This window comes from Budorcas taxicolor, chromosome 7, assembly GCF_023091745.1.
Source record: "Budorcas taxicolor isolate Tak-1 chromosome 7, Takin1.1, whole genome shotgun sequence".
NCBI classification, from domain to species: domain Eukaryota; kingdom Metazoa; phylum Chordata; class Mammalia; order Artiodactyla; family Bovidae; genus Budorcas; species Budorcas taxicolor.
The window spans coordinates 44,786,015-44,812,016 of NC_068916.1; the positions used below are offsets into that span (position 1 = coordinate 44,786,015).

Genomic DNA, 26,002 nt, shown 5'->3' on the forward strand with positions numbered 1-26,002 from the left:
TTTGTCCATTTTATCAGTTCTTTCAAACAGTCTGCATTTGGCTTTATCATGTCTGTTGATTTCTTGTTTCAACTCTATTGTTTCTTTGTAATAAACTTTGTTATTCACTTCCTTCTCCTTCACTTGGGTTTCCTCCACTAGTCTTTACCTACCTTTGTGAGTTGGATATTTAATTCACTGACTTTGGTCCTTCTACTTTAATGAAATTATGTAAGATGATGGATTTCCCTCCAATTTCTACTTTAGCTGCATTCCACAAATTTTAATATGTAATGTTTGTTATTGTTTACTTAGATATTCTCATTTTTCTTTGACTCATGTATGGCTTAGAAAAGTATTTCATCTTCAAACATATGGGAGTATCTCTAGTATTCTTTTTCAAATTTCTTACTTTACTGCATCAGGGCAGAAATTTTATGAGAACTGCTTTATGGTTTAGCTTGGGGCAAGATTCTTAAACTTTCTGTGCACATATGAGAAACACATCCCTTCACCACTTGTGTGCACTCTGGGTTACAATTTCAAACTTTGCTTTTAGTTCTCTTAGTTACGACTAATTGCATCTACTGATTTTTTTTTTTTATGTTTTAATTTTTTTTGTTAAATTTTATTTTTACTTTATTTTACTTTACAATACTGTATTGGCTTTGCCATACATTGACATGAATCCACCACGGGTGTACATGCGTTCCCAAACATGAACTCCCCTCCCACCTCCCTCCCTATAACATCTCTCTGGGTCATCCCCGTGCACCAGCCCCAAGCATGCTGTATCCTGCATCGGACATAGACTGGCGATTCGATTCTTACATGATAGTATACATGTTTCAATGCCATTCTCCCAAATCATCCCACCCTCTCCCTCTGATTTTTAAAGTTTCCATTATATTTTTCATTTCTAGACATTATACTGGGCTTCCCAGGTGGCTCAGTGGTAAAAGAATCTGCCTGCCCAGGCAGGAATTCCAGGAGATGCTAGTTTGATCCCTGGGTCGGGAAGATCCCCTGGAGAAGGAATCGGCAGCTCACTCCAGTATTCTTGCCTGGAGAATCCCATGGACAGAGGAACCTGGTGGGCTATGTCAATAGAGTTACAGAGAGTCAAAGACGACCAAGCATGCGTGCACCCAGACATGACACTTGGTTGTTTTTTAAATAATCAAGATATGTATAACAGCCTTACTCTTTGTTCATATTTTCAGGTCCTTTTTAAAATATATCTTTATAAGATATTCTACCTTTTTTACTTTTTTATGCTGTGCCTGTTAATTCTAATATCTGAACTTCTGTTTTCACTGGTTTTTACTTTGGTGTCTTTTAAAAATTTTTTTTAAATGTGTTCTAGTTTCTGACTGTGAGCTCACATTCTTTGGATGGCAACCTGTCAAAATCATCTGAGGCCTCTGCTGAAGAAGGTTCTTCTAGACAGGAATTTGCATTCCCTCTGCCATGTGCCTGGGAGCGCTACCCACAGGACAGCTTTGAACTAAATTCCTGGCTTGAGGTCTTTTCAGACATGTCTGCTATATGAATTCCACTGAAAACCCAGCTCGTGGTTTTGGTTGTCAGAGGAGATATTTTGACCCTTCCCTTGGCACCAAGTCTGGGGGCAGGCAGTTTTCTTAACTAAAGGGTGACAGGCATGTTTATCATCTACCCTCACACGACACGTGCAGCCTCTTTAGGCTTCAGCATGGGTTTCCTGACTGACATGGGCTGGGCTTTGTTCCTGTCCCCCATATCGCTCTCTCTCCTTTTAAACCTTTATGGCCACATTGCATGACGTGTGGAATTTCAGTTCCTGACTGGGGACTGAACCCAGGTCTCCTGCACTGGGAGCATGGAGTCTTAACCAATGGATCACCAGGATATGGATCAAGTCCCTCTACCATATCTCTTGACATCATTAACATTCAAAGCTCAAAGTCACCTGCATTTGGCAAACATCCTCACAGCTGAAGGCAGCTTCAGAGCTCTGATTTTCAACTTCTACTGTTTGTGACCTCTTAGGAAATCTCCACTTTCCTGCTTCTCACTGGCATCACTAAAAAATTTATTTAAATGTTTTATCCATCATTTAAATTATTTTAAGTGAAAGAGTCAGCTAAGGAATGTAGCCACACAGCTAGAAACAAAAGCCAGCACAAATAGTTCTAAACTTTTTGTCTTATTATTGCCCACTCTTCCTGAAATAGTGGGTAAATGTGATTACTTAGGTTTGATGAAAGAAAATAACTAGGTCCACTCAATCCAAGGCTGTCTAACCCAGTTCATTTCAGAAAGTACTCACTCCACATGTCCTAGTTTCCTATAGATCCATTTAGAATTACAAGATACAACCCAGCCAAGCCAAGCCCTAGCATGGGTGAATAACAGCTAACCATATTGGCAAACACGGAGTCTGCTCACAAGATGGGCCAGCACTATGCTAAGCTTTTTTTAAAATTATGTATTTAAATCCATACAAGTGCCATGAGATAGAATTATTACTACCACTTTAGAGGTGAGTAAATCAAGGCACAGAAGATTAAGCAACTTGTCCAAAATAACATAGCTAGTAAGTTGGGTCATACTCAGAATGTCTGGCTATGCAAGTTTGAAAAAAATACATAGAAAAGTTAGAGAACACCATGGTAAAGGATGTGAGATTATATGAGAAATAAGAGTAGGAGACAGTGTGCAGGTAATGGCTGGAACTGCTGCAGAGAGGCCAGCTGATAGGCAGAACCGACTGGGGCTGCTCTGCACTGCGGGCATGGTCTGCCTGCCCGCTGATGTAACTAACATTCCCCATGATGTGCCCACTGCACACTTACGCCTCTTCCTGACGAGAAGGGCACATCTTGCTCCTCTCCTCCTACATCCTGCCCTCTGTTAATTATGGTGCTTTTCTAGTAAATCTCCTTGGCTTCATGTAAGACCTCTCACAGCACAGCAGTCAACAAATTGGGAAGCATTGTTCCTAAAGGCAAGGGGCGGGCCATGACTTGTAGCTCCAACTCTGTTAGAGGCCAGCGATGTTTGCCTGCTTCTTGCCTCTGCTGATGACATTTCAGGGGAAAAACAAGTATGGGAGGGAGGACAAGTCACAAGATAGCTTTTATAAAATGCCTATTATAGAAATAATGAGAACCCAATAACTACCAACTGCAGAAGCAAGAAAAATAATAAAAATAATAAAGCAGAAAATGTACAAAGCAAACAATTAAGACCATTTTATTAAAACAGTACTTGCTACTCGGCAAGCATTAATTCTCACCACATAAGGGCAGTAAATGTTTATCAACTGAATTCTGCATGGTAAGAAATTCACACAGAAGACGTTAATATGCTTCCCAAGCTCTAGGATACTTCACAGCCCAGATTAAAAGTTAGCCATGCTCACTATCAGGCTGAGATGTCATCTCTCATTAAATTCTAAATCGGCTCAGAGAACACAACATGTTTATTATTTTTCCAACACCATGCAACTGACTCTGGAAGAGCCAAGAGAATCTTTGGGATAAGTACACTGATTAAAAGGTACTTTAAATATCTTTTTTAACCCAGTGAACCAAAATACATAAATCAGAACTATTCTGGTCTACTGAGTACTGTAAATGTATATTTAGATGTAACGAAATATCAGTGGGAAATATCTTTGGAAAGTAATTACTTTACAATATATGTGGAATGTTTGTAAATGCTTAAAGCAACTGATCCATATTAAAGACCTAACTTACATGAAGACACACAAGTATTAATTACCAAACTGGAAACTCACTTGCAGACTTATAGCCCAGAGTTAATGTTTACAGATCATGGAATAAATACCATAAAATAAAATAGTTTAATGCAAGACTTAACTGTCTAAACCAGGGCCCCACTTGTAGACATCAGCTTCATCAGAGATGCTGGAGAGACGCTGAGTAGAGAAGGGTGACTCCTGCCTTTACACTGAGTTCCTCATTGCTACTTGCTCTCTTTCCCACCTCCGCCCTTACTGACATCGGGTTCTCCTGGGCTGTTATTACCAGTCCTGTATCTGAGTGCAAATGAGGACTCAGTACCTTCACAGCACACTCCTGTATCTTAATGCTCATGGATATTTTGGCATTTCAACTTGTTCCTATTGATTTCTCAAAAGTGTACCTGATGCTCCATGTCAGTTTCAAGGAGGCACTAGGGAGCAGTGCAGACTGTGGCAAAAGGCAAGTGTGTGCACTCTCTAAGGACATGGCTACTCACTCCAGCCTATGCTTGCCAAGAAGTCACATGGCCCAGAGCTAACAAAGGATTTCACTTTCCAAGATAATCATCCTAATTGGATCTGTTACTAAATTTCCTTATTTATTTATAGTAAATGCTGACAACTTACTCATGTTAAAATAGAAATACAAACAACCCCCTTGCAGGTCAACACTATGTAAATCAAACAATATGACCACCAGATTATTCCAGTCCACAGAATACCAGTTTGAGACCTATCACACAGAACAAATACGGAACAGACACTGGGCCTAGGGGTCTTAGGAAAAGCTTGTGTTTGTTTTCTGACAAAGAAGCACACAGGCTTGGTGAGTAGCCCAGGTCGGGTATAACATGGCTCGTTGGAAGTTTTGGGACTTCTTCAGGACTCAAAATGACTTTGGGGTGTTCATAAGGAAAGATGGGATTGAAGCAGTAATGGTGGGCTTAGGTATTAACAAGTAGACGGGAGGGAGGCACGTGGGGGTGAAAAGTCCTTTCAGCCCCTTGAATGTAGGAGCAGAATCCCAGAATTCCCAGGACCCACCAGGTGCAAGACAAGGCAGCCTCCAGGCCAAGTCTCTTGTGCCCACCAGGCCCTGCACTCCCACCACAGTGGCCTTTCAGTCTCTGCCATCCAATATCCTGGCCCATATCCTGGCCCACAGAACAGAACTCTCCCTCCAGGCTCCTGGGGGTCTGGGGGAGCAAGAGCCTGGTGGCAGTACACTGTCTATATCAAAGGGCGGAAGCCCAGGTTCGTCCAAGATCAACAGCCTAGGCCAGCATCCTCACCTCTGCTTTGAGTTTCATGGTATCTGGCCTGACATTTCCACCAGTCCTCCACACTGCTCCCTCTCCCACCAGGGGCAGCCATAGAGGTGCCTGACCTTAAGCTTTCCAAGGGCTGACCATTTAGAAATGGCTTTGAGGATATGCTTGAGAGCTGAGAGTCCTCGGAACAAGGGTCCTAGGGAGGCCACGTTAGAAAGACACAGGAACACATCTTCACAGAGGACTCTGAATATTCTATTACAATGAGGGTTAATGTAAGGGTCATCTACTAACTGAAGCACCCAGCCTACTAAATCATTAACCTTCCCAAAGCCCATGTTCCCTCATCCATAAAATAGAAGGTCACACAAGCAGGCCACACTGGACTGCCAAGTGTGGAGACAAGTTAACTCAGCAACGCTTACAGTGGGGGCTTCAGTAACGAGAGTTGCCGCCACATATTTCATCCCCCATGGTCCCCTTCCCTCAAGAGGAAAAGAAAATATTTAGAAACGTTTTAAGCAAAAGTCAAAGCAGAGACTTTAGAAATCTCAACCAAGATGCCCATCACTAGGAAATGGTAGCTGAGTATTTGGGATATGTTGGACACTGCACCACCTTGAGAGACAGGAAAACCTGGCCCCAAGGGTGGGAAGAAAAGGGAGAAAAACAACCACAGGGAGCCCAGAGGTCTATGCACACCAGTTCATGACCTCACATCCGTCCTCTGCTACTCACTAGCCATGGGACTTCAAGTCCATCACTTTTGCTGTTCAAGCACGTCTCCACCTTTGAAAATAACGGGTGACCCCGAAGCAATGTTCCAGATGTGGGGCTGAATCATGGGATGGTTCCACGAATGTCAGCACCAGAAAGAGAGTTGGAGGCCATGACCACCACCACGCAGAGCATTCAGGCAGCTGTCTGGTGGTAGGGATGCAGTCCTGAAGACTGGCTGTGGGACTGGCCTTGGAAACAAACAGTGGCGCGAGGGAAGAGGTGGCTCCTGGACCAGAGGGCTAGGAGCACACCCAGCATGGTCTCAGACCTCCGAAATGGGGCTCGAACGGCATTGGCACGTCTCTCACTACACTCTGAGTGTCTCTGATCCATGATAACGGCATCCTGATGGATCCTCCTGTCAGCGCTGGATAAGCAATGAGCTAATAGATGTCAAACAGCATTTGCATTTCTGAGATGGCTTCATCTGCTCCCTCTCCCTGGACTCTCCAAAGTGAAATTTGAAATCTGGACAGACGGGTCCACTCTGGGCAGCAGCGCTTCCAGCAATCCCATGGGAAAGAAACACTTATTTAATTATTTCCTACATAGACAAACAGCTGAGCTTCTTACACGACAACCACACTGGTGGCTGCTTCTCAACCTTTTCATTTTGGAAGACATGCAGTTCCCTAAGAGACACATGGACATGTTTATCACCCCTTGTAGTTTAAGTATCTTTCATTCATTCATTCAAAGCACACATCACAACAAACTGTCTTGTTCATTAGGAATTCTGCAGAAGGCCCAGGTTTGGGTTGCGAGAGCACTGGGGAGGCTGGCATCTGGAATACGACCCAAGAGACAAGCCGTGAATCTAGATTCACCCAAGCTCCTTCTGGATGACGACAGCAGGGTCAGAATGGAGCTTCTAATTTGGGTTTCAGTTCCAGGGACATATGCAGCTATCTGAACAGGCTGCAGAATCATCTGTGTGGGGAGCATCTGTATTTGTGGGGTTACTCGAATGCAGCGCCAGGCACACAGTAATGAATGGATATTCCAGCTCTCCCTGGCTCTATTTTAAACTGTCATCATTTTAAACCATGAAATATGTCAAGTGATAATTAAACCTCACCACAGACAGACACTGTGAAAATGATTAACTTTTACCATTTCCCCCACACACATTCTGAATATTCTGAATCCCCAAGGTATGGAATCATTACACTGACAGAAGAGAAAAGTCGTCTTCACACTAATTTATTCTTAAAAGAACCATAACAGGATTGAAAATTCTGTGCTTTCCCATTGTGTTTTAATTTGAAAACGTCTGCTGTCAACTCATATTTGTGTAGAGGAAGCCTGGTGGGGAGGAGAACAGAGCTGACGCCACAGCTCCAGCCCCGCCTCTGCTAGCTCTGTGACCAGGGACAAGCCCCTTGCCGCCTCTGAACATCGTGTTTCTCCACTCTTCAAGTCACCAATGATAGTATCTTCACGCCACCCCATGCACAGCTTTCTTAAATGTAGTGAATGAGATGACAAACGAGAAAGTCCTTTGAAAGCAAAAAGTGGCCTGGTAACACTATCCAAGTATAAGATGTACATTCTGTATAAAGGGGTGAGGAACAGCTTTGCAGATCTGCTGTCTTTAAAAAAAGAAGAAAGAAAGAAAATGGAAAAAAAAAAAAACCTCAACTCATTTTATTTTCAGCTGAAGTTTCTAAGCATGAGATTAGATCTGACCCTGTCAGATAAATGTCTCCTCTTAGCCACAGGACTCCTATTTTGTGCCCAAATATGCAGTGATTCACACAAATGATAAAAATTCAAATGAAGCAGCCAAGCAGCTGGATGGGAATGCTGCTTCCAGCAAAAAGAGAGCACAAATAACTGCTAAAATTAGTAAAACAAACAGACTGAAACGTATTTTCACTCCCACAACTCTTTTTCCAGACCTGTGATTTTCTCCTTTAAGGCCCATTTCTTCTAAATGTGGAGGTCTCTGGTTCTCTCTGGCAGCGGCAGCCTGCAGGGTCCCATGACCCTAACCCTGCGGGTACTTCAGCTGCAGAGTGATGAGTCCCGCTGGCAAATGGGAGTATTTCCATCAGAATTGTACAAACACTGCTGAATTTCCATCAGGAACGTGCGTTCCTGGATGACCTCGGTTAAGCCCATTTTAATTCTTTGATCAATTTCCTACGGCGTTCAAAGGGTTCCCTGTTTTTCTCTATTTACAAAATAAAATTCCAATGCTTGTGTCAGAGGGCTTTTATGAGGATTAAATAAAAGATGAGTATGTTAAAATGTTTCCATTAAGAACTCTTCTGATCTAAGCAATTTATATTAAAGCAGTGAAGTAAGCCTTTATTACTATATTAATCTATCAGTAAAAAAAAAAATCAGTGAAAGTGAAAGTTGCTCAGTCTGACTCTTTGCGACCCCATGGACTGTAGCCCGCCAGGCTCCTCTGTCCATGGGATTCTCCAGGAAAGAATACTGGAGTGGGTAGCTGTTCCCTTTTCCAGGGGCTCTTTCTAACCCAGGGATCAAACCCAGGTCTGAGCGACCGCGGAAGCACAAGAAGCTGCTTACTTAAAAGTGGCTGGTGAACAAGAGCACTGGTTTTCTGTGAGGACCAGGTCTCCCCACCTCAACTGTGTCCCTGCCTGGTATCAAATGCCCATTTGGAAGCAGCAGTGCAGAGAGCTCCTACCATCTCCTTTCCAAGAAAGAAGCAGGATCTCTCACCAAAAATGGAAAATAAAGCTCCTGGAAGCCTCATGGAGGGAAATACTAAAGTCACCAAAGGGTGGGGCTGGGGGGAGATTTGATATCAGCTTTTGATCTTCATGCTCTTTTGCTGAAGAGCTAAGGAAAGCAGAATGTGTTGGGGTCCAAACAAACAATAATACACCCACAGTTCAGGCCAGAGGATGCTTACTGCACCTTACCAGGTCACTATGTCTGTCACAAGGGAAGGGGGTCAAAGGAGCAGGAGACCCCATTGCTGGAGGCAGCTGTGATTTAAGAAAACCAAACAGGCCTGCATTTGTCATCAGGGATCTGGGTTCCAAGCCACATCCCCTTTCCTTCTTGGAAGATGGGAGCAACGCCCTACCCGGAAACACTAGGTAAATGCTTCCTGCAGCTTAGCCTAAGCCTGCTTTTGAGGCACTCAGCACGCCTCGGGGGTGGAGGATGTAACACACATTCAGATGTGGAATAACTTAGTAACTGATAACATGCACCTTCCTGCGTCATGTCCCCTTTGTGGGAAGAGCCCCCGTTGTCATCTGGGCATCTACCTCCCTCTCACCCTCAGGTGCACAGCCATGACCCTGCTAAACCCATCAGTGTGCAGCATCCCCCTGGCCTCAGGCACCGATTCAGGATGGGGCATGTGACCTGAGCCCATCCAATCTGAGTAGCACTTCCAGAGGAAAAGACTTGGAGGTGTAAGGGAAGTTGGCACTCACCACGGGGAGTCAACTGCAAGAGGGGAGATGAATGAAACCAGATCCTGGTACCCTACGTTAGGTTTGCCTGAAGCCAGCACCCCTCATGCCTCCATCCTCCACCCAGCTTTCCAGTTAACTAAGCCAACAAGATGTTCCTTTTGTTTGGGCTACTTTTCCAACAACAAAATTGTCCCCACTAATCAAGTGTGCCCAAAAGAGACCCTCTGCCAACAGAATTGTCCCTTGGAGAGAAGACTCTGAAACATCATTTCCACCACGTTATTCAGGGAGCTGTTCCCCTTGGCTCCCATGTTGGTGTTCATAGAGCAAATACTCCCCTGCTTTGGGGTCTGCCCCTTACAAGGCACCTGGCCCTGATACGTGGCAGCCGTGGCCTTTCTGTCTGCAGGAGACTCTTGTATCTCCCCAGCTGACACTTTCATGGACGCACATGCTCTGTAAAGGCAGGGACCACACCTTGTCATCATTGCACATCCAGCAAATTCCAGTCCATCCAAGGAAACTTTCATTAGCACCCAATAAGCCTTCACAAAACCCCAAGAATGGTGCTTACCTTTCTACCAGAGTGATTTATCTTTTAGAAGTAGTCATGACCAAACCAAGCTCCTCAACATTGCTTCAGAAGCACTGCAGGAGGCAGGGAGCACTCAGGGACTGAGAACTCCCCACAGAGGCCTCTGGAGAGTGGGTGGGTGGACAACAACTGGCCTAGGTACCTGGGTGAACTAGCCCCATGCACGTTTCAACGATGCTGACTGTACTCACACACCAGCCTGGACGGCCACCTGCTGCCCGCACCCAGGACCCGGAGGCTGCTGGTCATTGCCCACACCCCACAGAGCTGGTGGCTGGTCAGTGCTTGTTCATTTCTGGGGCCCATGTTTCCTGACTTTCCAAGAGCACAAAGCAAGCTAATGTTACCTCATGCAAAATTCAACATTTTGCAAAAAGAGTTGTCTACACACACACACGCCCTGAAGCATTTTCTTGAAGCCCACTGACAGTCCTAGCAAAAAAGCATAATCAAAAAATGAGTGTGCAGAGAACCACAAGGTGGGTTGTGAAGTCCTAGATCCCTGGCCCTCGTTGCCTGACCTGCAGGGGCCCTCCAGGGGCATGCAGCTTGTTCACCACGGCCAGCGTCTGCACCAGAGGGCACCCCATGAAGCCCTCGCCGCACCCAAGGGGAGAAATAGGCCAGTGGCACAGCAGCAGTGAGCGCCCACAAGAGACTGGGGCTGACCAGGACAGAGCTCATGGCCAGGCCTCACTCCTCCAAACGGGACTCATCACCTTGCAGATTACTCCCCGTGTGGGCTCCATGTCTGAGGAAGCTGAGAGAGGAAGGATTTGATGCTGAGACAACACACTCTGAAAATAAGGCAGTGGGAGCTTTGGGTTTGTTTTTTTTTTTTTTTTTTTAAGAGTTTTTAACAGATGAACTAATTCTGATGACAAGAAAGGAATTAGATCACAATGGTCAGTTAGATTCTGTACCTTGTTCCCACGAAAGACTGCTGAGTAGCAATAAAATAGAAGAGACAGAAACAAATGATTTTTAAGTCACAGATAATTAACCCCCAAGGCTCACTGATGGTACATTAATATTGCTGGGGCAAGTGGCTTAACGAGTTTAAAAAGGACCTCAGAGTTTGTACGCAACAGATCATTTCAAGAGTTCCTGAAAAGCAGAGAAACCCCTTCAGGCTTAGGGGCCAGGCAAGGGGCGAAGATGACAAATATCAGCCTCTATTGCTGGGATCTCAGAGAAGAGAAGGGACTGCCTCCTTCCCTGGGGAAGGATGGGATCTCAGCAGGTCTACTGGGGGTGCCATCACCTCTGTTTCTGGGTCGTGACAAGCCAGCTTAGTGTGGTTCACAGTGATGCCATCTCAGGAAGGGCTCACCCTATTCTCCTTATGAAGCTGCAGAGGTTCATACCCTTTGAGGGGTATGACTTCTCAGACAATGTGACTCTTTCCCCAGCCATTCCAGAGAGGGGCCTAGGGACACACTTTGCAACAGCCACTCCCAAGGAGACTTCTCACCACCAACACAGCTCACTGCACAGGGCTTCCTCACCCCACCCAGACCCACCACAAGCACATATCTCATTTGCACGAGCACCTTTCAAGGACTTTCTATCTGAGGGACCCACAAGGTGTCAGAAAGAGCAGAGTGGCTCCCTAAGGATGGTCATTAAGGAGAGGGAGCCCTCCCAAGGGCGGCGGTGGGAAGAGTAAGTGCATTAGGCGAGACAGGGTGCCCACAGCTGAACAACCTGGCAACCCCACACCTGCGATTTTACTTTCCGAGAAATTTTACTTTCTCTGAGAGAGCCGGGTCAGCCCTAGGGTGTGTGGGGATCTGTGTGTACCAGGTGGGAGACCCGCAAGGAAGGGCCTTGATCCCTTCTCTCCCGGGGCTCACCCTACACAGCAGTGTGGGAGCCTCCACTGGAGCGCAGCAGACCTCGGCCGCCAGCGCCATGCACCATAGCGCTGAGGCAGCAGGCATGGTGTCACACACACAGTCGGTAGCATGAGTGGCTCCCTGAGCTATACACAGCAAGGTCCTGCTTCTTCCAAATCAGGGAGAAAGCAGACATTGGCCAGGTGATAGGAGGAAGCACTCACCCAGAGTCTGGAAGACCCTTGATTAAGGGAGAGCATGTAAGAGGCAGCAGAGACAACTCAGGTTCCCTCAGGCTTAGTCCACGGCTGGTGTTTCCATGCCCAGACACTTAGAATTGTCTTCGAGAAGCTTGGGGAACAGAAGCTTGGGGTCACCCACAGCCTGAGAATCCTCTGGCTAAGGCTGTGCTTGGTCCTTGGGAAAGGCCATTGTCTGCCTGAGTTTTATTATGATGAAGTAATTAAAAGGAAATAGGAAGGATTTAGCATGTGATGCTCAAGACAGTTTCTGACCTCAGTGCCCAGAAAACCCTTAATCTGGGAATACAAATTTTATGCGTGTTTGTGGTTAAGTTTTTAAAGACATCATCAAGAAGAGAGCTGTTTCTCTGATTGCAGAATAAGAGAATCTGAGCAGAGAGTTCAAGATTCTGGGCTAAATTTCAGAAAATCCTTCACAGGAAAAGTTAACACACTAAGATTTGCAACATCATCTGTAAGTCAGCTTGAAGACAGAGGAATGGGTTTGGTGACTGAGACGTTCTTTGTGGTATATCTGAGGCCAAACCTACAGATACAGTATGAAAATAGCCACAGTGAAAACCACCAACTTCACTGTGCATTGACACCACGGCCCACACTGGGCCAAGGGCTCTCCATGCTGAATCCCTCCCCATAATGTGTCCAGGAAGCTGTGAGGGCATGCTGCCCAGCATCCTTTCTCTGTGGACCAAACCTGTACCCACTCTCTGGCATTTGAGTGAGGGCGAATCCCCAAGGGAAGAACACATGATCTTGCCTGGCCAATCACACTATTTCAACCCCTCCTTGCCAGTTGGTTTAGGGCTTGACTCATGATACAAGGCCAGCAAATCAGAATCTTCACGGAGATCTTTCTCCGCTTACTCTGGAGGAAAGTAGTTTCACCCTCTCAGATGGTGAGCAGTCAGTCAGGAGTCTGTGAGCACCAGCTGCCAGGAGCCAGCCTGCAAGGCAGAGTGGAAGAGGCCAAAACGCCAAGAGGAGGAAAGAAAAGGAGTGCAAGGTCTTATAGGAGCTGTTTTTGAGGCCAGATCCACCCTCCCTTAGATTCTGCAGTTTCACAAGGTGTTTAGGCAGTAGCCAGTGTGAGCTGGGTTTCTACAATGCAGAGTTAGGACTAAGGGTCTGTACTATTACTGTCCTAAGCTTTATTTTTTTGAGCTCCAAAATCACTGCAGATGGTGACTGCAGCCATGAAATTAAAAGACACTTACTCCTTGGAAGAAAAGTTATGACCAACCTAGATAGTATATTCAAAAGCAGAGACATTACTTGGCCAACAAAGGTCCATCTAGTCAAGGCTACGATTTTTCCTGTGGTCATGTATGGATGTGAGAGTTGGACTGTGAAGAAGGCTGAGCACCGAAGAATTGATGCTTTTGAACTGTGGTGTTGGAGAAGACTCTTGAGAGTCCCTTGGACTGCAAGGAGATCCAACCAGTCCATTCTGAAGGAGATCAGCCCTGGGATTTCTTTGGAAGGAATGATGCTAAAGCTGAAACTCCAGTACTTTGGCCACCTCATGTGAAGAGTTGACTCATGGAAAAAGACTCTGATGCTGGGAGGGATTGGAGGCAGGAGGAGAAGGGGACGACAGAGGATGACATGGCTGGATGGCATCACTGACTCGATGGACTTGAGTCTAAGTGAACTCCGGGAGTTGGTGATGGACAGGGAGGCCTGGCGTGCTGTGATTCATGGGGTCGCAAAGAGTTGGACACGACTGAGCGACTGAACTGAACTGAAGCTTTTTCAGAGAAGACTGAGTAACTTCCCCCAAGTCACACTGTGAGTAAGCGGAGCAGTAGGATTCTGCTAATTGGTCGTGGCCAAACTGGGTGCCACATTGTTGTATGCAACCAGAAGACACCAGCCAGTGGTGCCACCCACTCCCCACTCAACCTGGGGCACATAGGTACAATATCAGTTTTCCAGCAGCTGAAGAGAAAGCACTCTCCAGAAAGAGTCAACTGCTATGGAATTAGACACTGAAGGAGACAGGTGCCACCCCCAACTTTTTGGAGCCCAATAACTGCTGGAGAGAACAAGCAAGCTCCGCTGTATAGAGTGGGGGTAGGATAGGGAAGGAAATCCCATTTCTCTCCCCAGATGGCAGTCTTGATTGGAAAAGGACCCACTGCCCCAGGCACTGACAAATCTGAATGGCTTCCTTTTAAGTTCCCTACATCTGCAGCCATTAAAGAAGTTATCTCAAAAGAAGTTAGGAGTTTATTAATCTGTTTCATCGAAAAGAGTCAGCCACTTTACATTATACCAAGATAGATTATGCAGGCAACCGAGAGACCCAGAAAACATCTGCTAAACAAAATCAAAATTAATGGTAAACAGACTGCAATTCTTGATAGCTGAAGTTCACCCAGATGCAAAGAACTAAAAAGGGGCTATTAGAGGCAGCTGCCAATTAAGGGAATAATTCCAAGGGTTTTCACAAAGTGAGGCTCTAGTTACACACTCAGGACTGGCAGGTCATGTTTATGCAGGAGATTTGCATTGCTAAGGAGACAGAGCCACCCTGGCTGTGTGACTGTCACTTCCCTCTCTTTTTCTGTGAAGACAGCAGCATCCCTCCTCTCAAGTCTCCCTCACAGCCCTGCTGGAAGCCACGACAGGCTGGTCTAGAAGGCAATGTGTGAGTGAGCCATCGTAAGGAAGACGGGTAATGCAGTATGACATTGGTGCCCACCCCCAAAACCCACAGCCTCTAATCACAGCACAGTCACAGACATCTGGAATAGCTTACTGATCGCCCCATGCTCTAAGGGGCGGCTGACAAGGGCTGAATTATCCTGGCCACTTGCTCAGCTCACTCAAGTGTTCTCTCATGACTGTAATTCAGTGTGATGGGATCAGTTAGAGAAAAGCACCGGTTTGGGTAGATGGATCCCGGCAGTTATCATCAGCATCAGCTCTCAGAGTGGACATGGGAGTGTCTCGGTGAGGTGAGGTTGGCACCTTTTGTGGAAGCTTCAGAAAAAAAGTTGAAATTAAATTGTAGGTGAGTAGAGGGAGGTGTAAAAACGCCTGCATTAGAGAGGCAATGAAGAAGCAGCCATCTGCCTTCCCCGTGCTGCTGGCAAAGGGGGGACCCAGGGCAAGAGGATGATGTAAGACTGCCCTGGAGGTGGAAGGAGGGCCAACTGGGGTACCAAGAGACATCCTCCCAAGGCTGCTGTCCTGCCACAACATCGGATCCTCTGTCGCCCTCCAGGCTCCCCTGAGAGTCCTTCCCACAAATCTAAATTGGAAACAAAGCTCCCCTAGAAAGTTTTCTTCCAAGAGGCCCTCTCAGCTCTCTGGGCTTGGCAGTGATCATGTAGGCTTAGAAATCCTTGGGTGATGGAGCGAGATCAAATCATCACCTGCCCATTAGAGAGAGGTTCAATGTCTCAGAGAGACATTGGTCCAGAGGGACCTTGGCCCAAAGGGCTCTTTATTCCTACTAAAACAAGCATGAAGAGGAAGGAGTCTCATGTAAGGTGCCATCTGCTCTGCTTATATCATGGGTTACTGAGAGTCAAGGGAGATAAAGAACATGAAACTCTCGGAAAACTTCAGACTATCTAAGATACAATGAACATTATCTCACCACTCTCTCCACACACCACCTTTGGAAGACAGTCACACGCTGGGGCATGTCCTGGGCTCTGTCAAAGCGGTCCCTCTTTGTGGACTCTTTAGAGCAGGGCTTGCAAAGGGCACTGCGTGGAAGCCCAGCCAGAGATGATTAAAAACAAACCAAGATGCCATGGGAAACTAAGTTTGGGAAATGCTGCTTATTACACTCCCTTTTCAAAGTCCTATTTAACATCTTCACAACCTAAGAGATTCTGCAATAAAAATAACAACCAGCTTGATATTGAGTCCAGCATTTACCAAGTGTTTTATTTTCCTACGGCTGCTGTAGCAAAGTTCTATAAAGTAAGTGACTTAATGAGAGATATCTGTTTTCTCCCAGTTCTGGAGGCTAGAAGTCAGAAATCAAGGTGTAGGCATGACCACCCTCCCTGTGAAGGCTCTAGGGGAGGATTCTCGGTCGCTCCTTCCCAGCTTCTGCTGATTGTCAATAGCCCTTCGTGTTGCTTGGCTTATGCCCTCAGTCTATGCCTCCTTTAGAACATGCCATGCTCCCTGTGTCTGTGTCTAAATCGCTCTCCTCAAAAGGAGCGCACTTATTGGATCATGGTCCATCCTAATCCAATATGACCTCATTGTAATTACACATTTGCCAGGACTATATTTTCAAGTAAGGTCACATTCACATATTCTGGGTTAGAACTTCAAAATATCTTTTTGGGAGACACAATCCAACCTATAATACCAAACCTACTTGAACATGGAGCACTTTCATCAATGCGCCAGCTGGGAATATCTGGATATCCACAGAACACTTCCTATAAGTGCCTCTGTAGAACCAAATGATTCAGCGCCTCTCTTGTATATCACTGGGACAGGATCAGAGTGAAAAATACATATACAAGGCAATTTTAAAATTTGCACTTAATTCAGGAAATGATTGTTGAGCAACTATAGGCCCCGGGCTAAGGCCTTGAGGAATTTAGGAGTGAAAGAGGGGAGGGTCTCAACTCTTAGGAAATGAATGACTTACTAGAAGCCCTTAACTCCCAGGTAAAGTAGGGTAAGCAAAACTCTTCAGAAAGAGAGTTGGAAGGGATAGGAGAGAGGTGGGATTTCACAAGATGAGGGACAAAGAGCAGGCAGGCTGCAGGGACAATGCGTGCGGCAAGACAGCTGGGCTACAGCCTGAGAACCAAGACAGCACTGGACGGGAGGGGCACAGGGGAACTAAGGCCCAGAGCCCATCTGAGGCACGTGGTGCATTCGCACCACCCTAACGATCTCCAGCACAGCCGTGACCTAGCCTGGACTCCATTCCCACTGCTAAGATTAGCTCCCTCACCGCTCACTCCACAGACTTAATCCAGAGCTTCCAAAAGTTACAGAGTGTAAAGTGGCAATTGGTCATCCATGTGTAGCTATCAGCCCTGGTTGGAGCTGATATCCTGAGTCACATGCTACATAAAAACAAAACCAGAAAAGTATCTTAGGTTTTGTGGTCCATAGGCTACCCCTCTAGACCTTTCTAGGATATCCTGGGCCTGGCAGAATAGGCAGAAAAATTCAGAGGGTTAATTATCTGCTCCTCTTTCAGTGCCAGATCAAGTCAAAGCTAAGTGTTCATTGCTAGACAATAATGTCTTATTTGTGTTTGCAGGAATGTTTATTGAAATATTCACAGCGCTTCCACTATTTTTATACCCATACACATACACTGTTCTGGGGAAGATTAACAACCCTACTACCCAAGCCATTGAATCTCAGACTTAAAAAATACTCAGAACTGACCTACAAGGTCCCACTCTTCCTTCCTTCCTGCCAGGTTATAAGCACTGACACTAAGGCACTGGGCGATCTCAGGAATTTTCAAACACTCAATTTTGACAGAAGCAAGCAAGAAACATCAGCTCACAGAAGGAAGAAAAATGTTTCTGTTACATCAAGACAAATTTACCAGTACAAACCCAAGGCATATGTTTCCAGTAAGCCAGTTATGAAAGATGCTGCTTCAAGAAAGAAGAGGGTTATGGGAAAATAGAGCACAGCCTAACCATGCCTTTGCTCACCCTGAGACACACAGTCTTCTAGGAATTTGGAGTCTCAGGTACAATAAGGTCTTTTATGGCTTTGAGCAAAAATACACATGGTTTTCTCATATCCTAGCCTTACTATTTAAAGACATTTCTAACACAAGAACAGTAAGAGTCCAAAACAGTTAAGCTCATGTGTGATTCCATAATGCAAATAGTGCTGTGCACCAAACAGGCACACACACTCAGGAGTCGTGGAATGAATAGTATTCTAAACCAAAGTTCATGCCAACTTGTCTCCTAATGGCTATTTTTCTCCAGGTTACATGGTCATAATATCCATTGTGAACACAACTTTGAATCAGAAACAGGCCTTCCCTGCCCCACCCACCTTCATCCAGTACCATTTGATTTTGATGTCCAAACGCTGTGGTTTACGCTATGGATGCAGTTCAGAGGACGCTGAGCCCCAGACCAGAGACAATGGCGAATGAGAGTGAAAGCCAGAAAGTTCATCCGAGAGCTAGGCTAACCAGATCCTTTGTATCCGGGATTCCAGTACCACAGACAGCAGCAAACTGGTTCTCCAAACCCGTGAGTATAGACAGTATGGAAAGTTTAAGTCTAGAGGCACACTTCAGTAACGTGACCCTTCTGTGTTTTTCATTGTGTTGCATAAAATAAGAACTAACCAAGAGGCAAGGTTTTTAGGTTTGAAAATCAGTATGGTATTTTCTCACTTCTAATAATTGGTGCTCTTTTTGGAGACAATACCACCAAGAAGGAGGTGTGGTTATAGCTAAAACCAAAGGCCAGACCCCAGACCAAGAACGCACTTTGGTTCCTAACTTCATCCTCCCATCCCTGAAATAAAGGGATGACTGGTGGTGATTTCCATAAATCATACAAAGGTGAAGGTAAATCATACAAAGGTGAAGGTGAAGTCCCTCAGTCGTGTCCAACTCTTTGTGACCCAGTGGACTGTAACCTACTAAGCTTCTCCGTCCCTGGGATTCTCCAGGCAAGAATACTGGAGTGGATTGCCATTTCCTTCTCCAGGGGATCTTCCCGACCCAGGGATCGAACCCGGGTCTCCCGCATTGGAGGCAGACGCTTTAACCTCTGAGCCACCAGGGAAGCCCCAATCATACAAAAGACAGTCTCTTATTAGAGACTAGGTATCACTGAAAGCAAGTAAGAGTAACTTCAATTTCCACTAAAAGATTTCAGAAATTACCACCCATATACATTTACCTTAGTAATCAGAAAACGAATGCACGAGAGGAACTCTCACAAAGAAAATAAAACATGGTGGAATTGTTTTCAAAAGGAAAATTACTTACTTATATCTACTTCAGCTTAACTAAAGTCGTAAAAATCTAATCAGAAGTATTTTTTCACAGTGGCACCTTTTCCCAGTTATTGAAATATCTCAAACCATTAACAATTTTGATTGTTGATGTAGTTTTCACCAGGTTATTTCTAACTTCACTCAGAAATGAGGCTTCTTTTGAGAGACTGCAAACATTGTCACGAATGAGCCAGTTCCCTAGACTCCATCTCTGATACCTGAAGGTGGAAGACACAGTTCTCACAAGCAAACTTCGGCTTTCGTTCCTGCAGGCCCTGAGGCAAGTGCCGAGCAGTCAGCACCCAGAACAGGTCACGTGAAATTTCAAAGAACAGGCTGCCCACAGTCTGAAGGTAATCTTAACTTTACCAAACTACATCCATATGCCCACAATGAGAATGAAATGAATATGAGTGCATCTTCCCTACCTTCTCTTCTTGTGACATCAAGGCTTCTGGATTCCTGCAAGACAAGAAAGATTTGGCGTTTTTGAAGAATAACTCATATGTAGAAATACTTGCAAATACCTCACCTCTTGTCAGACATTCATTCACAGAAGGGTGAACAATCTCATAAATAAAAGACTTTCAGCAGTGTTGGGGCTACTAAACTCTCAACATATACATACACATCTGTAAATGCAAACCACTTGCTGCTTTGCTGGCTTAAGCAAAAATACTGTTAATCACGCAGTTTTTAATGAGCAGACCCAACTCTCATGGTCTTCCTTATATGGAAACTGGGCTGGTTCCAATTGTTAGGAAATACCTTGTTTTCAGTTGAATTCCCACCCTGACCTAGATGGCAAGTGTTTGTAGGGAAAACATAAGCAGACAGGAGCCAGAATGCAGTGAGCAACAGCAGGCTGTGATTGGTGGTGCCATGGTAAAGACCATTACTGTTCCTGTGCAGGCCACTGGCATGATCTGGATTGATTATGCTCCTCAATAATTTCCAAAGTGTGGGAAACTATGGACAATTTGGATAGCCATTCCATGCCACTGGACTAGATTAAGCCTTGGCTCTTCTTAATTCAATCTCATCTTCCTGAAATGCGCAGAGCAATAAGCAAAGTGTTTCAGAAATTACACAGGTTAAAGACAGAGTCCTTGAATTGAAGATATTTACAGTTGAACAGAAGGGTACAGAACAAACACAAATTACTGAGAAATAAAGAGGAGATTTTTCCCTTGACAAATACCAATATGTTCACAATCAAATGAAACATGTAAGAAAAAAAAAAAAAGGTTTTTTAAAGAACCTTTGCAAATAGCACAGAAGAATGGGCAGGCTCTCAGATAGCAATATGGGAGGGAGGGTGTACCAGGAAGAGAGAATAGCTTAAGAAAAGGCCAAAAAGTACAAGGCATGGTCAGGCAGCAGGAAAAGGCCCAGTGAGAAGTAATGCAGGGAAAGGCCGAAATCTGTTGTGGTTTCATGACTAGTAAAAAGCATCTACAATCTGTTATAAATGACCCGGTTATGATAAAGAGCCTAATATTGAGATTAAGGTGAAAATCCATGCTAGCAACTGAAGAACAGAAGGTTAAATACCTTAGCATTAGTATGTCTTTCATACCTTGGCATTCTCGTCTAGTATTCTTATGGGGCAAAGAAGGGGGAGCCAATATTAGGAAGGAAACTTGAGGAGGCAGTGAAAAGATTGTCCTGTCTTGCCTAAATTACACTTTCCGACTGCCATCTCTGTAATGAGTCAAAAGGCCAAGTGGAGACCAATCGAAGACCATGTCACAGGCCAGCAGCATAGCAGCAGGCACAATTATCCAAACAGGCTTCCCAAATGCTGGTTCTTCATAAGCTCAAGGGTCAAAAGAGGGAGCCTGGAGAACAATAACTGGAACAAGAGCCGCCAAAGCCACAAAGCACAGCATGCACTTAAGTAAACCCAGCTCCTTCTACACTGCTGCTCAGACTCTGTTCTAGGGGCTGCCGCCATCCCTGGAAGTAACTAGTATTCGAGGAACACAAAATCAACCGTTACAGCTCGAGAAAAACACCTTCTGGGAATTTTATTGTAATTGCATAAAATTTATAAATTACCTTAGGGTGTGTTGACCTCTGTATAATGTATCTCCTTATTTAACATGGTATTTTAAATAATTTGTTCAAGTCTATTTTTATTTCTTTCAAGAGTATAATTTTCCTGTATATATTTTGAAAATGTCTTTATTATGTACCTTTTGTTATCATAAATGGAATTTGTCTTTCATTATATCTTATAACTGTTTCTTGTTTGTATATCTGATAGCAATTGAAGTTTACATATTGATATAACCAATCACTTGACTGAATTTCTTATTGTTTGTAATAGGTTTCAAATGACTCTTTTGGCATCTCCATTTGTTGATTTATACAATATGCAAATAGCAATGATTTTCTTTTTTCCAGTTTCTATTGTTGCTTACTCTCATCTTATTCTTACAGCTAATTCTTTCTCTAATGCTAAGAATTTTGAACACAGTGAGCATCCTGGTCTTCTTTCTGATTTTAAGAAGAAAACCTGTAATGTTTCCCAGTCAAGTAAAATACTGGCTTTTGGCCCAGATATGTTTATCATATTAGTGAAATCTATGCATATTTTATAGACTTTTTAAAATAAATTTATGTTCTAGCTTGTCCCCTTACTTGCTTATTTATCGGCTCTTTCCCTCCACTGGAATGGGAGTTGGGATGGTGCCAACATCTTTCTCACTCTTGCATTTTCAGTGTTATTTATAATAGGGCAGATGCTCAATACATATTTGTTGAATGAAAATAAAATAAATGTGTGTTGAATTTAACCAAATACTTTTTATGCACTTATGGAGGTATCCTATGATGTTTTTCTCCTCAGCTCTATTAATTTGATGGCTTACCTAGTAGAGTTCATAGTAGTCAATTATATCTATATTTATGGAGTAAGCTTTTCTTAATCATGATATGTTTTTTAAAAAATATGCTGCTAGATACTGTCCACTATGATTTTAAATACATTTTTGCATTAGTATTCATAAATGAGATTGAGCTATAATTTTAGGTGTCATTTTTCTCAGTTTCAGGAATTAAAATTATATCAGTTTCATATACTGGATTTGGAAGTTTCCCTTTTATTATGCACTGGAATAGTTTAAATACAAGTGGAGTTATCTGACCTTTAAGGTTTCTGCAACTTTATTTCTCAGATATTTATTAAAAAGTAGAGGAAGTTGAGGGTCAGAGAGATTAAAATTTGTCCAAGTTCTCACATTTTGGTCAATGGCCAGCTGGGACTTAAATTCCAAAGTCTAATTGCAAAGCTTATGCACAAAACATTCTAAGTCCACTCAATTAATAGTGTGAAAATTAGAGATAGATTTCTGCTTCAGGCCATGAAAGAATAGCTTGTATTAGGCTAATCCTTCTGCTAATAACAACTACAAAAATTGGATAAATAACAACAACAAAAAAGTTTTTGAAGGCATGTGACAGCAACAAAGGCAGACAGAACTTAGCCAATATGTGGAGAGAAGAAAAGGCTTTGGTGGAGAGCCCTATATTTACTGCCAGATTTGCCCTTTGGGGAATTTGTGGGTTTTCAGACAAGTCAAACAAAGTAATTTTCTGGAGCTTAAAGCAGCCTCACTGAGTTGGGAGATACCTGAGTTGAGGTTACAAAAGCAACCAAAACTTGAGAATCTGCAATCCTAGAAAAGGGAATCAGAAAGAAATGAACTCAATAATCTGTGCAGCCTCCTCTTGAGTTACATTATTATGCTTGACTTGGATATATAAAGAACAAGAGGTTGAGAAATAAGCAAAAAAATCACCTCAAACTAAAAAATAAACTAAAACACTAAAAACAGATTTTGACAGTATTATGGTGCTCAGAAGACAAAAATTAAGCGCTCAAAGGAACAGTGGTCCTGGGAAATGCAGCTGACTTTCAGTTAATATCATATATTCTCAAAGAACTTCTGTTCCTGAGTAGATCAAGATGATCTGCCAGCATTCCGTATCTAACAAATAAAAGTAAGTCCTCTCTGAGAGACAATAAAGTAATCCAAACACCATATATTTTTCATAGCTTTAACCTAAAACTAATAAATTGTTAGCTATCCCGCCAGAAAAAAAAAAGTGGGGGGGGGGCATTATTCAGAATGAGAAGAGAGTTGAAATTCAGTGTCTATAGCCACGATGAGCCATGTGCAAGTCCCCACCTGGCAAAGGAAGGAAAAATTTTTTATAGCGGTGAAAAGAATTGATAAATCGAGAGGGTAATAGTAAATGCAGAGGCAATGGCTTTTCATTGGCTAGGCTGTTGCCAGGAGACGAAAGGAGTCTTTCTTTTTCCTTTTGAATTCTGCTCTTGTCACAGCATATGAGAATTCCCCCTTCTTGTCTCCCAGCTCTATTTAATTGAGGCTTTTGTTTATTAATTTTTTTAACAATACATAATGTCCAACATCCAAACCAAAATTACTAGGCATGATGGGAAACAGTATCAGATGACTAAAATTCAATAAAACAGACTGATCCACAGATTATCCAGACTTTAGAATTATCAGATACAAGCTCTAGAATAATTATGACTAATATGTTCAGGAAAACAGAAGATGTTGAATTTCACCATAAAATTGAAATTAAAATAAGAATCAAATGGAAATCCTAGAACTAAAAAATAAATGACTGTCAGCTTCAACAGGAATCTAACAGAAGACTAAACACAACTGAACAGAGGATTAATAAGCCAGAGACTAGATCAGTAGAAAATAACCAGACTGAAGATCTGAAAGGAAATAATAAAGAGTAGAAAACACAGGAGAGTATGAGACACATTGTAGAACTAACAAGTTCTAACAAGTATGTAATTGAAGTATCAGATAGAGGAAATTAGGCAGAATCAATATTTGAAGAGATATGCTTGAAAATTTTCCAAAACTGATGAAAGACATCAATCCAAAGATTTAGGAATCTCTAGAAACTCTAATTAAGATAAATACAATGAACACAATAACTAGGTGCTCATGAAAATATAGTTGAATATTCAAGGACAAAAAGAAGAATCTTTAAAATAGCCAGAGAGTGGGTGGTGAAGGTGAAGAGGGCACATCTCCTACAAAGATCGGATAACCAACTTGACAGGAGAAAATAATGGAACCAGAAGAGGGTCTGCCATCCTAGAAAAGGGAATCAGAAGGAAATGAGCTCAATAATCCACACAGCCTCCTCTTGAGTTACATTATTATGCTTGAATTGAATACATAAATTCAGTGACATCTTTAAATGAAAGATGAAACAACATCTTTAAATTTCTGGAAAACTTCGAATTCTATACCCAGTGAAAGGATAAAAGAAAGATATGCCTAGACAGACAAAAACTGAGAGAATACATTGTCAGCAGATTGATACTAAGAGCAATACAGGGAAACACTCTGGACAAAAGGAAAGTGTTTTCAGATGAATGCATAGTTGTCCAAGAAGTAATAAAGAACAGAAAGAGTTAAAAAATGAACAAATCTAGTTCTGGCTGCTTAACACAACAACAATAATGCTCTCTAAGGTAATACTATTTACAGGACTAAAATGAATGATGATATGATCACAAATTCAAGAGGTCAAATGGAATTTAAGTATTATAATCGTATTAATATCTAAAAAATTGTAAAAGCAATGCTATAAGGTCAAAGGAGTGGGATTACAAAAAGAACCCAAAAAAAGACAAGAGAAAAGGGGGAAAAGGAATAAAGGAGAGAGAGGACTACATTAGATTTATAATGATAAAAGAACAATTTAATAGGAATTAATAGCAATTCTAAACTTGTACATACCTAACTTCATAGTCTAGAGGGGTGGGAAGTTGGGGAGGGGATGTAAGAGAGGTTCAAGAAGGAGGGGATAAATGTATACTTATAGCTGATTCATGCTGTACAGCAAGAACAACATTGTAAAGTGATTATACTCCAATTTAAAAAATAAATTTTAAAAAAAGATGGTTTCTGGGGCTACTGGGAATGTCCTAAATTACAATCTTGGTGGTAATCACTTGGGTGTGTTCACTTTGTAAAAATTAATGGAGTTCTACTCTACACTTAAGATGTATACACTTTCCAATATGTTTGATACATGTCAATTGAAAATTTAAATATATAATAGGACAAAGTACTCATAGTACACAGCAGAAATTTGTTGAAGAAGGGGAATAAATCACATGCCCTAATGTACAGATGAGGGCGGTTCTACAGGAGGAAAGGCTACAGCTTGCTCAGTTGTCACAGGGTGGCAAGTGGCCAGGGCAAGGCTAGACTCAAGTCTTGGAAATCCCACCACCATGCTCTGCTGTGTGTGCTCAGCCACTTCAGTCGTGTCTGACCCTTTGCGACCCCGTGGACTGTAGCCCGCCAGGCTCCTCTGTCCATGGGGTTCTCCAGGCAAGAATTCCGGAGTGGGCTGCCATGCCCTTCTCCAGGGGATCTTCGCGACCCGGGGATCCAACCCACAGCTCCTACAGCTCCTGCGCTGTAGGATTCTTTACCAATGAGCCTCCTGGGGAGCCCATTGTGTTCTGCTGCCTCAAGTAAATACTCAGGGAATATGCTGGAAACAAGTGACAGGAGCTAAAAGATGCAAATCTGAAGTCAGATGGGTCTGGGCTGGATCCTGGCTTCTTCCCGATGGCCACGGCCCTGCCACCTTTGGTTAATTATCTCGCCTTTCTGAGCCTCAGCTTGTTCATCTGTGAAATAAGGGTAGGAATGGTGCCTTCTTCATAGAGTTGTTAGGAGGATTAAGTGAAATACAAGCCTGTAGCACACTCAGTATGGTGGCTGGCACACAGTAGTCCTGAAACGGTGGCCATCACCCTCTTTATTGCCATTAATGAAGACAACAAAGGCAACAACTTGGGGAGGGAAATGAGTTCAATGTCTCCATCAATTATTGTGGCTCAATCAGAATGTCTTCCCAGTACTTGAAAAAGTACTCCCCCAAAACCTGTAGCAGAACTGAACAGAATAGAATTCACTGACAGAAGTGACACCAAGACCCCGAACACTTTGCTTAAGGAAGAAATTATCTGCTGCAGAAGCTTCAAACCAGATGGTTATAAATGAGAGTTAGCACATGGGCATTATTTAACGGCTAAATTTCTTTAACTAAAAATCT

At 43.4% G+C, this 26,002-nt stretch overlaps 1 protein-coding gene across 1 annotated transcript in view; it reads right to left on the reverse strand.

The window, feature by feature from the left end:
- FSTL4 (follistatin like 4) overlaps positions 1-26,002 on the reverse strand; it is a 418,139-nt gene that overhangs the window by 367,102 nt on the left and 25,035 nt on the right. Inside the window, exon 2 of the mRNA XM_052644158.1 lies at positions 19,291-19,324. Within this exon, the coding sequence (XP_052500118.1) occupies positions 19,291-19,324 (34 nt within the window). The remainder of the gene's footprint in view (positions 1-19,290; positions 19,325-26,002) is intronic.